This window comes from Cyprinodon tularosa, unplaced genomic scaffold, assembly GCF_016077235.1.
Source record: "Cyprinodon tularosa strain WSP-4 unplaced genomic scaffold, ASM1607723v1 ctg62, whole genome shotgun sequence".
In the NCBI taxonomy this organism is placed as follows: Eukaryota; Metazoa; Chordata; class Actinopteri; order Cyprinodontiformes; family Cyprinodontidae; genus Cyprinodon; species Cyprinodon tularosa.
The window spans coordinates 1,564,216-1,579,496 of record NW_024039363.1 but is presented as its reverse complement, the minus strand read 5'-3'; the positions used below and the strand labels follow the sequence as shown (position 1 = coordinate 1,579,496).

At 36.8% G+C, this 15,281-nt stretch overlaps 1 protein-coding gene across 1 annotated transcript in view; it reads left to right on the top strand.

The window, feature by feature from the left end:
- Positions 1-14,824, top strand: part of fam20ca (FAM20C golgi associated secretory pathway kinase a) — a 46,489-nt gene extending 31,665 nt beyond the window's left edge. The window contains exons 4-10 of the mRNA XM_038307810.1: positions 6,579-6,671; positions 10,833-10,948; positions 11,740-11,920; positions 12,032-12,141; positions 12,266-12,347; positions 13,454-13,513; positions 14,257-14,824. Coding sequence (XP_038163738.1) covers positions 6,579-6,671; positions 10,833-10,948; positions 11,740-11,920; positions 12,032-12,141; positions 12,266-12,347; positions 13,454-13,513; positions 14,257-14,515 — 901 coding nt within the window. The 3' untranslated portion in view covers positions 14,516-14,824. The remainder of the gene's footprint in view (positions 1-6,578; positions 6,672-10,832; positions 10,949-11,739; positions 11,921-12,031; positions 12,142-12,265; positions 12,348-13,453; positions 13,514-14,256) is intronic.
- The last annotated feature ends 457 nt before the right edge of the window (positions 14,825-15,281 follow it).

Here is a 15,281-nt window from a genome sequence, read left to right as displayed (position 1 = left end):
TTTAATGCAATGAATTTCAAGTGCAAAACTTAAGTCACATCTGGTATCGTCGAATACAGCGCCTCGCAAGTCTTTTGTATGCTGTAACAAGGCCCGAACATCAACATGCTTTTGTTTAAATATAAGGAGAAGAGCTATTATATGAAAAGCACAAAAGCAAAAAAATATTTTTAAATTCATTACAAATACAATTGAAAAACCAGTTGCATTTAGAGGTAACTTAATTAACAAGTGGTCCAACTAGGGCATTACAATATTAGAAACACTATGTAAAATAGCTGAATGCCGTAATGATTGGATTTACTTTCTAGAAATAGATCCTCTAAAATTTAATTGCCTTTCTTCTTTGGTTTTATTGGAAACATGATTTTAGTTTCTTAATGACTTCACTCCATTACTTGAACTGCTAAAACATTCTATTGCTTCATTGAACACCAAGTGTCATCAAGTATATTACTAGCTTAGAGAGCTTGAATACATAATATGTATCGCAGACAAGGCACTTTTTGTAATGGTGGTATTTTATTCATTGATGTTGTGATAATGATGTATTTTCATATTGCAGTGAAGCCCTTTGTCCACCTGTGTTAAATTTAATCCAAGTAATAATCCATCTGTTAAGTGCTCACGTCTTAGGTTGTTGTCTAATAACCTCGAAGTTATGAGGCCAAAGTCTGCAGAAATGTAATTGAAAATCTATTAGGATTAGATTTATTCTGATAACTAATTTATTAATTTAACAGTTCATCCAATAATCTTTTTCTTTTTTTTTTTGCCGAATGCCTAGAATGGGCGCTATGGGAGGTCAGATGAGAACAAAATTTTAAAGGGTCCTCTTTAGGTACTTCAGTTAGCTCCCACAGTACAAAGGTAAGGTTACTTGATCTCTTAGCCTGAGGAGTGTCCGTCTTGTTCACCTCTGTGTTGCCATAAAAGGATCTTCCAACCTATTCAGAAACCCTATGATCCACAAATACAGAAGGAATTAACTTTTCCTAAGCAGCAGACTATGTATAGTATCATGACAACTTTAATATTTTTGATTTTCTGGTTTGTTAGCAACATTGCTCTGTATTGACAAAAAAAGAGAGAACAAACAGAAACATGTCAGACCTGCAACTCCAACCACAGGGAGGACGGGACTTTAATAAAAAAGATAGCGGTCACAAGATATGCCATGTTTGGTTCATCAGTTGTTTGAATTAAATAGTTTAAATTCGCTCCCTATTCAGTGCAAAACTGGGAATCACACAGAATGATATAGCTCACATTATATTTGAGATGAACGTTTATGCATGATCACTTTAAAAAACACCTGATTTACTGTAGGACCACCTATAAAAGAGGCATAGTTCTTTTTTTTCTTTAAATGTTTTAAAATGTACTATTTTAACATACTGTATTTTTTATCAATGAGTGGGGTTTTCTGTTTATAAGGATTTATTTAATTCCACCAATTGACTCCTTCGGCTTCCATAACTCAGAGTGACAGCAGTTCATTTCTTTTAGTTATAAGTATATATATGTGACAAAACGTTCTTAGCTGTAACTTTTAGTGCGTTGGTTTTTATTGTTTGTTGTGAAACACGGTTGTTGTAGTTTTACAAGCATGTTTCACAGCTTGAATTTCATTGCCTTTTAAAACAATGTCACCTCCACAGAGAGGATGGCAAAGCTATTTTTTGAAAGTAATTTGTCACTTTTTATTATGTTACTACTATCATGCACAACTTTTTGCTCATCTAACATAATCCAAATAACATTATTAAAGTTTATAGCTGTAATTTGACTCAATGTAAAATAAGAAAGCATTAGGAAGGCACTGCAGGGCACTGACAAGCTCACAAGATGTTGATATGTGGAGAAGGTTAAAATTAGGAGAAATAATGTTGCAACAGTGGTAGAGAAACTAAGCAAATGAGATGCAATGAATGGATACTTAATAGTTGGTCTTAAGAAAGGTCAGGCAGTTTAAGAAGGTTGGATTTGACCTCACTGTAGAACTATTAAATAGGTGCAGGTGAGAGAAAACTAAACAGGTTGCTGTCTTTTTAATAAATCAGCTTCCTCATGCACGTTCTTCTGAGTATAAAAGTAGAAGATTAAAGCTGTTTAGGCTACAGGAAGAGAGCTATTAAACTCTTCACGCATATTACCTTTACTAGGAAAAACATCAGAAGAGAATTTTTCAAGTCTGATAATCAAAGTTATATTCAAAAGCTTGAAAACCTGTGTATGTAGCCTACTTACATCGCTTTGTTCTTAGTTATACTAACAGCACCCTGCTCACTTCCCTGCTTTTAGCCCCAAACAGTGTATGCCAGGACTAGACGAGGGACACAGGAGTCAGCTATGGGGGGGCTCCTATCTTCTGTAGATTACCAGCAGAAACAGATTTATCATGTTCCCTCCTGCTGTTTCTTTGTTGGATCAGTTTTAATTTATCTTTACAGGCCTAAATCAGAATAATTTATGAATTATTCTAAATTTTCCTATTTTTCGGAGAAAAGCTGATAACTTCTCATCAGCATTATAGACAGTCATAGAAAGTTTAAGAACAGTAGTTCAGGTTGCATTTTAATTTTTTCTCCTTATAACATGTTTTGGCTACATTTACAGTAATTATATGCTTTGATGGTTATCGTGAAAAGGCAGACAAATAGGGGAAGCTGTTGTTCTGGGTTATGGGTAATCTGAACAGTTGCCTTTTTTACCACAATGACTTCATAAAAGGTTTAATAAAAGGTAATTAAAAGGTTGAAGTTTGAGTACTTTTAATTTTGAGGGTTCAAGTTGTGTTCAGGCATTATTCCTCAATGAGAATTTTATTTTAGTCCTTCAAACCAAACTAATTTTGGTTTACCTCCATTGAGGGTCAGATACTTCCTCTCTCAAACCTGAGAGAGCCCAACCTAAAAATCCTAGAATATTTTTAATGGATATTTTGTTGAAAAAATATGCCTCAAACTGCATTTTTCTTTAATCAGTAGCAAAATGACTGCACTACTTAGGAAACATGAATTAAAAAATACAACATGTGCTGTATAGCTTAAATTACAGGTGTGTGATTTAATTTATTCCTGTAGCTTTAGCACATTTTTTACCAATTTACTGATAAATTCACATTCTAAAAAATGACTCATTACTGATATCACCAATAAAAACAGCAACAGAGAATGGTTAGAATGCAAATAGGTAGGGTTTACCTTTATCTCTATGTACATTTAAAAGTAGTTGCCTATTTTCTCTGTGCAGTTTCATGCAAAGGACAATATGGAGGTGGCTCACACAATGATTTTCTTTCATCACATTGTGTTTACTGCCCTCTCCCTGTCACCAACACTTACCATAAGTCTGGCAATTGTGAGAGAAGTGTGTGATTGTGGATTCGAGGTGGCACCTGTTCTTTGAAATTCTTCTAATATAACCCTCCACTGTGTAGGTTTAAAGTCATGAAAGAACATAAAAACTGCAGAGTCAGCACAAACATGGTCCATGTAGGCAAGTAGTTCAGCTTCTTCACTTCACACAGACACACACACACACACTCAGATTCTGCCTAACTACATACACAGCCTCTGCAGCATCTGCAGCAGCAGCCTTCTCTGCTTCAGATAAAGGCCCCATCTTATTATCAAGGACACTCGACCATGGAGGGTAAATGGGTGCATTACTGCACAAAACTAAAACATGTTTGTGACAATACATGTTGTTTTTAGATCTGTTGTCCTGTGATAGGCCTCACACCTCATCAGTCCTTTTCCTTTGCGAACATGGAAACCAGATCTGCAGTGAACTTAAGAATGGATGCATCCTCAGAAACCTACAATGGCCGGTATTATTTGGGGAAAAGGTTTCAGTGACAAATAGGTGGGTTTTTTATGAGTACAATGGTTTTCTTAAGGGTTATATTTTTTAGACAATCATTATAGGAAGATTTTTTTAGATTTCTCCTCTGAAAAGGCTCCTGTTTTGTTCACATCCTACTAGTATAAATGCTTATTTCTGCACTTTTGACCATAATAATCTAATTCTTAAAAGAATTCTAGAACGTGAACGGAAACTATTATCTTAATAAATGAGTCCACATACCGTAAAAAAAATGTATAAAGGCAAAATAGTGCCAGAGCCGTCTTTGGTTTTGCACATTTCTTCTCTGTTGGTTGGCCACATGAAGAAAGGTCAATGGCATGCAGCAATAGCTAAAATAACTACTACATTTCCAAACATATACGAAAACTCGGAACAAAAACACACCAAAGGTTGTGACTCACGCTGTGTTTATGCATGATATAGGTGAACATGTCAATGATGTTACAGGTAATGTATTGCCATCTACTGGGATGGGGTGTAATTTTACAACTAGTGGTATCCCATTTCTTAGGGAGAAAATCTTAACTTGCACTTCCCTCATTGAGTGGACTTCACCTTTTACATTTAGTCACTGAAAATCCAGATATGTACATTTAAAAAATGTATTGGAATGTATGTGACCAACACAAACTGAAAGAAAAATGGTGAATGGTACTCTAAACAAAAATGTTCTTGCCTTGTTACACTGTCCTAATTAGAATAAGGTTACACTGGAAATGTTGCAGCCATGCTGTTCATAGCATTTGCAACGTTGAAACTGTTTTTCACCAACAGGTTAGTTTGGCTTTAAATGACGATTATATACCAAAGGCAATTAAATACAAACTAAGTCATTTTAATCAAAATTACCCAAGTGGAGCACCAGTTTTCAGAAATGAGCAGCCAAAAAAGTCTAAGTCTCTGTCAGGTAATTATTAATGAATACCTACCCAGTCAGGTTGGCTGGGAGGGGACATATGCCTGGAGTGGCTCAGATGTCAGAAGTGCAGAGATCAGTCAGCTTCAACGCCAACTTCTTTGAATCAGCGGAAGGAAAAACGCTTCATAATTAAAAACAAGCCTCTCTTCTTCTAGAATCTTTGGCTTGGATTTTTTTTCTTCAAGAGCTCAGAGAGCCAGTTTCAGTCTCCTATTTGGAAGAGGTACAGTCCCATAAAAAATAAATAAATAAATATACCCTCACTTTACATTGGCTCCAAGGTTTAATCAAAGATGCAGTCTGTACCTGAATGTGCTCCATGCGGGGCTGCAACATTTAGCATGTAGCTCACCAAGTCAAATCTTGTTCTCTGCTAAAAAATGCAGCTTCTTCCACATGCTGCAGTAACCTAGATGACTTCTGACAAACTACAAAGAAGCATTTTTATGGCTTTTTTTCCCCTGCTTCTCCACAGAGGGTCATGCTTTGTAGAACACACTACTATATAGTTGTACAATATGTTATAGAACCTGTTATCAGTGCCCCCAAGTCAAACCAGAGATCTCTGCATTTCTTGCAGAGTTGCAGTGGGTCCCAGCTTAAACCATTACACATTAAAATATGCCCTCCATCTTGATACTGCCACCACCGTGTTTGATCATGGGGATGGTGTGTTTAAATTAATGAGAGGTTTCAGTTTTCCATCATACAGAAAAATATGCATGTAGGCCTGTTATCTTTAAACCTGATCTTAGTGCTGCTGTTTTATCTCTTATGCTTGTTTACTGATTGATTATCTCAAAAAGCTATTTGAAATGTCTAATCACCTGATAGGTGCTATATAAATAGAGATCAGTTGATAAGCACATCTATCAAAGCTTAAGCTTTTGCTGCTGGTTTTCTGACTTCATTTTCTTCCACACAGTAGGTCTATCTATCCTAAAGAATAAAAACATCATTAATCCTCCAGTGGCTTTGGGTGGCAACGAAAGGATCTCAAAGGAAGGAGTTGATTTATGGGTAAATGGCTGCTACCATGACAAGTAAAGTAATGGGAGACAGCTCTTTTTTTTTTTTTTTGTTAACAGTGTTTGCCTTCGCAGCGCAACATGAACATGGAGAGTGAGAAAGGACATAACAATAATGCTTCACTTAACCATGTACGGTAGTTTTCACATTACTACGGAGGAGAATAGGTGCAAAGATGAGGGATGTGTCTGTCCATAGTTTAGCTACTTTGTGGAAGTGGACACTTTTATGAAGCAGGTTATTAGCAAGTGTGTATGTGCCGCTGGGATAAAGAAAAACCAAGTGAGGCAGTCAGGGCTGTTTTCAGACAGCCGAGGTGAGCGGACAGGCAAAAAGGAAAGACAAGACAGTCAGACACAAAGAGGCTTCTTACATTTTCTGACTCAGATCCATGGCTTGGTTTGGCAGAGCTCCATATCTCCTGAATTGCAGTGTGAGAGGGTTGATGGGTTTGTGTGTGATAGCTGAGAGGAGGCTGCAGGATGTGAACAAGCGTCCCAGCCAGCTTCCCTTCAGTAAGACTTGTTCAAACGGGCTTTGGTCTCAAACGTCAGCTTCTGTTTTAGAAATGGGTGCAGCTGCTGAGATGAGTCTCACCATGCTGGAAAAAAAATAATAAACGATAGAGGGTTAAGAGGTTTGCATTTAATAAAAGATCAGAAGAAGATGTTGCAAATGTCTTTTTTTATTAGATTATTTAAAGGTGAACTCTTATTTAGTCCACCTAATGAGGCTTGCATTCCTAATTATTTTTCAGGCAGACCAGGGAGCAGGAAACGCCTCCAGATTTCTTCTACTTCTCCGACTTTGAGAGACACAATTCTGAAATTGCTGCTTTTCACCTGGACAGGTAAGCCACGCTATGGTTTCCCTCTGCCTAAACTCATGTTTAAGTCATCAGTGTTCGATCCACACAAATAATCTACAAGTGCTGGATTTGCCCTGCAACAAATTTTATAGGATTAAGTACACAGGATTTGATAACGCTCTTGGAGAAGGGATTATCCTGTCTGTTTTCGGTTGAGTATATTGATTTTAGTGAGATCCTTTGACTCAGAGAATGATGCTGGGAGCATGGTCATTATTGTAGACTTGCTTATAGGGTGAAACTCAACCTCTATTTTGAATTGGCTTTACATGTGTTGCCAGGAAGAGCCAGATGTGCGTCTCATTACAACCAGATAATAGGTTAAGCTCTGCAGGGAGGTGCCTGTTACCCCTAAAGAGCAGTTTGCCTGCTCTATTTATTTTCTTGTACAATTATTTAAGCTCAGGATACCAGTCAGCCAGTGATATACTGTATGGTTGATTCAAACTGCAAATGGAATGGAAAGAAACATCCAATTAGAATGGGAATACGTCAATTAAGCATTTTAAATATATATTCAACTTAAGAAGTTGATCAGTTTCTAATAGAACCACTAATTAGTTAATCGTCAATATAAATTATAAATATAACATGACACGTGATATCATTTTGTGTGCCTTCAGGGTTAGTAAAGCTTTTTTTTATCTGTATTAAATAGCTTTTAGGCATTGGTCACTTTACTAGAGTAGTATCTATAACCAGTATCCTTCTGACCACAAGCATAAAGCCTTCATATCTGACCCCTAGAGAACTACAGCAAAAAGTGGAATCAGGGTTGGCACAGTGGTGTCATTCTGTTTGATGATACTGAGGTTGAGAACCTTTTAAATTTAAATCTTGTTGGTTTTTGAATCAAAGGAAAACACTACCTTGTGTTTACTGTAAAGAACAATAAAGAATCTGTGTATTTGCAGGTCTATTTCTCCTCTAAATGACCAAAACATTTAAAGGTGACTCATTAGCTCTTGGGTGTATTAACCCACTGAAAGGATCACACCAACCTCCAGTTTCTGTACTGGTAAATAAGCGTATCTCTGCTATCGAACTACAAAAATGTTCAGTTGTACATATTATACAGTTCCACTTTATATAGACCACAACTGAATGATTTTAAGTATGATATGTCCGCTTTAAATACAAATACAAAGCTGAGAACAAGCATTTATTAGGTCTTTTAACAGAATAATAAAACAAAGCTTTTTACCCAAACCAATGCAGCAGTGGTTCAACAGAAATTAAAAATAACACTGCCTCTATTGCTAGTGAAGATTCTCAGTCATCCAGGTACAAATGAGCTGAAAAACAAGCCACTGGACTTTGTTTCCAAGTTTGAAGACATTTCAAGCCAAACGACCCCATTCCAAAGGGGAGGACCCGTTACTCCGGTTCAATTTGCATGTTTTATCAGCCAAAACAAGGCTTTTAAATCTCTATAAAGCCTAAAACTCAGCACTATTGCTGGCATTTCGAATTGAAAAAGCTTCCTGGATGGGAAGTGAAACGTCTTGAAATATGGAAACAAAGTCTTTTTTTTTTTTTTTGGAATTACCTCTATTGCTATTTTAGATGCCAGACCTGCAACTATGCCGTCAGGATTTTGCCAAAAGTCCACACACGCAATAGATACTCCTACGAGCAGCTTTACCTCATACAGACACTAATAAACTACTGCTCACGTACTTGTTTAACATGTTACATATGTACATAGAGTACCACAGGGCCCCAATGTATCACACCCCATAGTGCTTTTTCTCTCTCTCTTTTTTCTTCTGCACACGTTTGATTTGATATTTACATGTGTGCTGCCTTCCTCCACCTTGCACGCCTGTCCGGTACACTCAACTTTTTTCACTTTGAAGGCATTACCCACTGTCTACCTTTCAGAAAATCTTGCATTTTGAGTGTCTTCCAATTTTGAGCCCTACTTCAACATTTGAGCTTGCAGAAACTATCTGAATATTTGAAAATAACTTTTTTGTAGCTGTCCTAGTATATCTCTTTTTAGCAGACACACTGTAGTCGATCAGAATCCAGTATTAATCCTGTTATATCTAGTAATGACTGCTTACCAACTTCCAACTATTGAAGAGAAGCGGTTAGCCTGAAGTCGCTTTGGTAGAAGGAGGAAGAGTACCGCCTTTAGAGGAGGGATTTCCTGAAAAGTAGCAAATCACAGGTAGGTTGTTTTGTCCAGTGGGTAATGCCTTCAAAGTGACAAAAGTTGTGGGTGATTTATTGGGGTCCTGATGTACTTTATTTGGCATGTAAAATGTTTAACAAGCAAGTGAGGAATAGTTCATGACAGAGGTCTTCAACAGGGGGTCTGCGACCCCTAGGGGATCCACAGAGGAACTGCATGGGGGTCACGAAAGTTTTGGTTGATTAGACTTTTTGCAATTTTTTCCACTAATTGAAATGTCTTTAAACACACATTACCATGAATTCAACACACTACAGTGGACAGAAAAATGGAGGTAGAAGATGTCTTTCAGTCATCAATGCACACATTCAACGACACACAGGAAGCTGGGCATCGTTTCATTCACAACACCCGTCCCATCAACCAGGAATCAGAATCAGAAATACTTTAATAATCCCAGGGTGAAATTACTTTCATTACATGACTCCATATTTAATAGATTGACTATAGGACCAGTTTGATATAAAACACTTTCATTCAATATATATAATTAGGGGTCCCCGCTCCATCTTGCCATCAGTCTGGGGGTCCTTGGCCTGGAGAACATGGAAGACCCCTGGTTTCTGAGCCTCTATTTAAAGTAGACTTGTATACTTGTAGGGAGTATTTCATGGGTGGGTAGACTTTTGGCAGAATCCGACCCCATATGCATCCTGCAGAAAACCATTCGGGTGGGCAAAAAAAAAAAAAGAAGAAGCAGGTATAAGGAGTCTGGAGGATTGGTTGGAGATTGCTTTCTCTGTTTAATCAAGATCTTTGAAATGTCATTGAACAAGACTGTACTGACAAATATTGACAAAAAGTTTCTAAAAATATTAACAGCAGTTCTATAAATGTGCCAGTGCTATTTTGGTGTAAAAGAAAAGATACATTTTTTTCCTCTTTGTTTAAATAAATGTAACTATAAGCTTTTTCTTCGCTCTAAATATTACTATAATTGAAGTGTGAGAAAAAAAACAGCAGACTTTTTTTTTTTGTTACCAGAGGTACCTAAAAATGTTGCCAACAGAGACTCCTGCACACATATAGGTGCTCCTTTGTCACTTGGGTCCAGCTAGACGGTGCAGTTTTCAGGTCCTGAATGCGGTCCTCTGTAGGGTACAGTTTCATATGCTCACTCGGGCCATTTGTGTGTCGGTCTGATCCCAGGAGGCTCACATTTAGTCTCAGATGGTTTCAGGGTCATTGGGGCAGCAAACATACAGTGAGGTAGGCTAAACAGGAGCTGAATAGGTACAGTGTTCAGATATAGAAGCCTCAGAGAGAAAAAAAACATAGGATTGGACTTGTTGAATGCAAATAAACCTGAAGCATACATGGAAAAAGACATGAATACACATGTTTAGGAAATCTTGTTATTGTGTTGTCTCTTTAAGACACATTAAAATAAGGCAAAAAGTATGCATTTTTGTGTTAAGTATGATGTGAGCAAGAAACCAGAAACACTGAATGAATTCTGAATTTTTCTGGTGAGTTAAAACCAATTCTATCAAATAATGTAATAACAAAGTTATCTGAGTTTTCTCCTTTTACTGTTGGGCATCTTCATACAGATTAACACAAAGTTGTCTGCACATGTCCACACAGGAAAATCCGGTCTGTTTTAAATCATATTCCATCCCACAGAAAATGTTGTTTTAATTTTTTTAATCATACTATTTAACATATTTCTTAATATTTGTACATCCTGTGACACTTAAAGGGATTTGGCATTTACTGAATATTTATGACAGCACATGATGAAAGGAGTAAAATCAGCTCATAAAAAACTGAGCAGGGGCTCTTTGTTGACACTTTCACAGAAAGGTGCTTCCCAGCTGCATGTGAAAGTTGGAAACTGTGAAAAACCAAGAAACCTGGATGTCAATAAAATCAAACATTCCCTGCGATTCTCATCAAACTCTAAATCATCTCTAAATGTTTGTTTCTCCATGTCATTTTAGGATCCTTGACTTTCGCAGAGTGCCTCCGGTGGCAGGGCGACTTGTCAACATGACAAGTGAGATCAGAGATGTGACGCGTGACAAGAAGCTGTGGAGGACTTTTTTCATCTCACCAGGTAGAGATCCTGTCTGTTGCTCCAACCTGGCAGTGAGATGTAAGGCGATGAAACAAACTCAGAGGAGCAGTATTTAACTGTTTTCCTTTTTCTGCAAACCAGCTGAGCAGTCTGGAAATGACGTTTGCTCTAGAAGTAAGACCCATCAGGCAGACAAACCTCTGGTCTCCTTTTCCAAACAGCAGCAAAGGCCTGAGTGTATTGTAGATATAGCAGAGCAATGCAAAAAGTGTACTCATGGTGGCACTGTAGGTCAGCATTTTGTCAGTAAAATGACAGGAACTCTATTTAGGAAACAAATAAAATAAAATAAAAATTAAGATGAAACATTTAAAAGAAAAAATCCTGAAAATGTAAAGTAAAATTATCTTAATGATGGGTAGAGGTGATGGGGAGAATAAAATCAGAACCTAAACAAAAAAAAAAAAAAAAATGGCGATATACCAAATTATACAAAACTATTTTAAGAATTGATAATAAAAATGAATTGCAAATGAATAATAAATAAGATAGAGATTATTAATTCTAATACAGCAAAGAAATCGCATTTCATTCCCTTTATTACACTTATTCTTAATCATCTTTATTTGTCATTTCAACTTTGTACATTACAATGAAATCGGTCTGTCTTAATAACACTTAAGATAAATAAACCACTGCCAGGTTCTTTTTTAAGTAAACCAGGATCACTGCTGGGGTTTTTTTACATCCCCACTTCTTTGTCATTTTCTCTCTATGGGCATCCACAATTTCATCGTTATCTGTATCTGTCTCCCCTTCTACTGCTTTAGCAAACAATGTCTGCTTCTATGGTGAATGCTCCTACTACTGCTCCACTGAGCACGCTCTGTGTGGTAAACCAGACCAGATCGAAGGCTCCTTAGCAGCCTTTCTACCAGACCTCAATCTGGCCAAACGCAAGACCTGGAGAAACCCCTGGAGACGCTCCTATCACAAGCGCAAAAAAGCAGAGTGAGCAAGTTTATTTTAATTACTAAAAAAAAGTTATATGACATTAATTATGGAGGGGTTTTTTTTATTGCATGTTGAAATGTATCTAAATGCTAAATTTCATGCTTTCAGGTGGGAAGTTGACCCAGATTATTGTGATGAAGTAAAGCAGACGCCCCCGTATGATCGAGGGACCAGATTGCTGGACATCATGGACATGACCATCTTTGATTTTTTAATGGGTAAGCCGGCCAAATAATTTTGGTTAAACTCTCATAGTAATTAAAGTACCTATTATAACAATTATTTTAGATATATAAGAGATGAGGAATGTTTTATCACTGTAACACTTTCCTTTGTATTCAGGCAACATGGATCGTCATCATTATGAAACCTTTGAGAAGTTTGGAAATGACACTTTTATCATTCACCTTGACAATGGAAGAGGGTAAATATATTCAGCTGTTTTAATGCTTTCCTCTTTTGGCTTTAATTGTGTTGTGCTTGTGTCTATCTCAATAAAAGGTTTCTGGTATTTGAGAGTGCCTAAATACACAACACATTTACAATGTTCAAACAACAGATATAGTCTAATTATAAGGGATTTTATGTGATAGACCAACAAAATACAGTTTAGTAGTTTCATTTCAAATATTTAATGATTCTGAGCTAATTGCATTTAAGCAAAACTGAGTGGCATGCAGCTCTGTTTATCCCTCAATGCTTCAATACAATACCGTAATAAGTGAAGTGTCAGTCTCTGTGTCTGTAAAAACCTCAGAGTTTACTTAATACTAAGCAAACTAAACTATAACCAAGAAATTGGGCAGATATGTCAGTCATTAAATTATGTAGAAGTTTAAAGCAGGTTTAAGTAATTGATCACATTTAGTGCACTGCAGATCACTGTTCAATTATAATGCCAAATTGATAAGATTATAATGGTAAAAGATGCAGGCCTAAATGTACATGTCTATGGACCTAAATCACCATGGCAGAGAAGGAGAGCATTAATCAGATAAGCAGCCAAAGAGGCCTATGATGACTAAACAAGAGCTCAGGAGGGAACATTTGTTAACGGGATACTTATTAGTCATGCAATCTACCAATATGGCCTGAATTGAAGAGTGTCTATAAGAAAAGTATTGTTAAAAGAGTTAAAAAAAAGAACAAACCTTCCCTGTTCAAATGGGGCCCAACTTAAATAGTTAGACCTAAATAGAATACACTATAATGAACTGCTCCCCATGATGAAACATGACGGTGGGTATATCATGCTGTGGGAAGGTTTTTCTCTGTTCTTTGTTTTTTCTGTTTTTATTCTTTTCTATCTATGTTGTTGTTTTATGCTGTTCGCTATGAGTTGTGGTGTCGTGTTAAATCCTAATAAATCACATTAAAGTTGTGACATGACAAAATGTAAAATAGTTGGAAGAAGCATGAGTAATTATCATTGAAATATTATTCATTTACATGTCTGTTTACTCTTTAAAGACTGAATACTGAATATATCTGTGATAAATCACATGTTCATGTTTTTCCCTTTGGTTGTAGATTTGGAAAGCACTCACATGATGAGCTGTCCATCCTCGTACCTCTCAGCCAGTGCTGCAGGTCAGATTTTCTGTCCATTTCCTGATAGATTCTATAATCTTGAATTACCTAAGCAAATGTTTTAAGGATTTTATGCACACTCTAAGGGAAAAAAACATCTTAGGTCAGAAGGGATGTTATAAAAATGTCACTTTATCCTCATCCTTCAGTCTCATCCAACAACAATCATTCTTTGGGATTTTGTTTTACCTTTACAAAACTGCAAACAGTAGTGAAACTTACAGTGAGGGAAATAAACATTTAACACCCTGCTATTTTGCAAATTCTTCCGTTTAGAAATCATGGAGGGATCTGAAATTGTCATCATAGGTGCATGTCCACTGTGAGAGACATAATCTAAAAAAAAAATAAATAAATCACAATGTATGATTTTTTTTAACTACTTATTTGTATGATACGGCTGCAAATAAGTATTTGAACACCTATCTATCAGCTAGAATTCTGACCCTCAAAGACCTCAGGAGGTTCAAATGCTTATTTTCATCACTGTAAGCCTCTCAGCCCATGATCTCCTAAAATGCAAACAGTAACACTGCTTGTCTTGCAGGAATCATATTTTATTATATTTGTTTCTCGTCCTTATACAAACAAGTTTTCTTTCTAGATCAAACTTAACATTCTGCCATTAACTTCAGTTAGATTTTAACTTAAGTTAAGAATCTAATGAAAGTCAAAATGTACGGGTTAAAAAAATAAACTCTTTTTAAGAAGCTGAATGTATTTTGTTGTTGTTCTTGCTTTAGGGTCAGGAAGTCCACTTACTTGCGTCTCCAGCTGCTGGCCAAAGAGGAGTACCAGCTGAGTTCACTCATGGAGGAGTCCCTTCTGCGGGACCGCTTGTCCCCTGTACTCATCCAGCCTCACCTCCTGGCCATGGACCGGAGGCTCCGACTAGTTCTGCAGGTTCTGGCGGGCTGCATAGAAAAAGAGGGCTATGTTAATGTTGTGGAGGAGGACCTCTCTGGGGACACAGCTACTCACAGGGGCCCGGGCCATAGGTAGTAAGGGTGAGAGTCGTACAGGGTGACAGCACTGACACGTAGCCCTAATGGACCACAAGCAGCATTGCCTGTTTACCTATTGGGATTGGACCAGAAATCCCACCTCTGAAATCAAGCTGAATTCAATGAATTCCAAGACTGCCGTCATTGCCTCTATAGAAACTGCTTTTAGGTGTGTTTGTATAAAAAATAAAATAAAAGATCATGCTTATGTGGAGGCTTTATAATTGTCATATACAGCCATATGTTTTACTTTTTTATTGTTTTGTTTGATCTGTTTAAGACATAAAGGAACATCTGCTGTGTTTTGGCTTTTGTCCTGGTATGTTTTATTTTGTTTTTGCAAATACATAACCAAATGCATCACACTGACTCACTGACTGACTGAAGGGCATATAGTCAGACCTTTTAAGCTTTATCATTTATCGTGATATTACAGAAGACTTTCTTATAAACAAAACAAGATTTATTGTTTATAGTGAATGTTCCAAAGCGTATCTCATGCCTGGACGCTAAAGTCTTACACAAAGCAGAGTATGGGTTTGTCCAAAAAATGTTTGTAAGCTTTATTTCCCTTGGCACAAATTTACAGGATGACAAGCTAGATTTAACTACCTACTTCAGAGATTAGGTATGTATTTTACACTGTAGAACATGAAGCTTCTTTTTTTAAATTTGCCTTAGTTGTCTTTTTTATTTTTTTTCAATTTTGCACTACATGTAGTTAAACAAAGAGCATAAACAAAAAAGTAAATACATATATACAC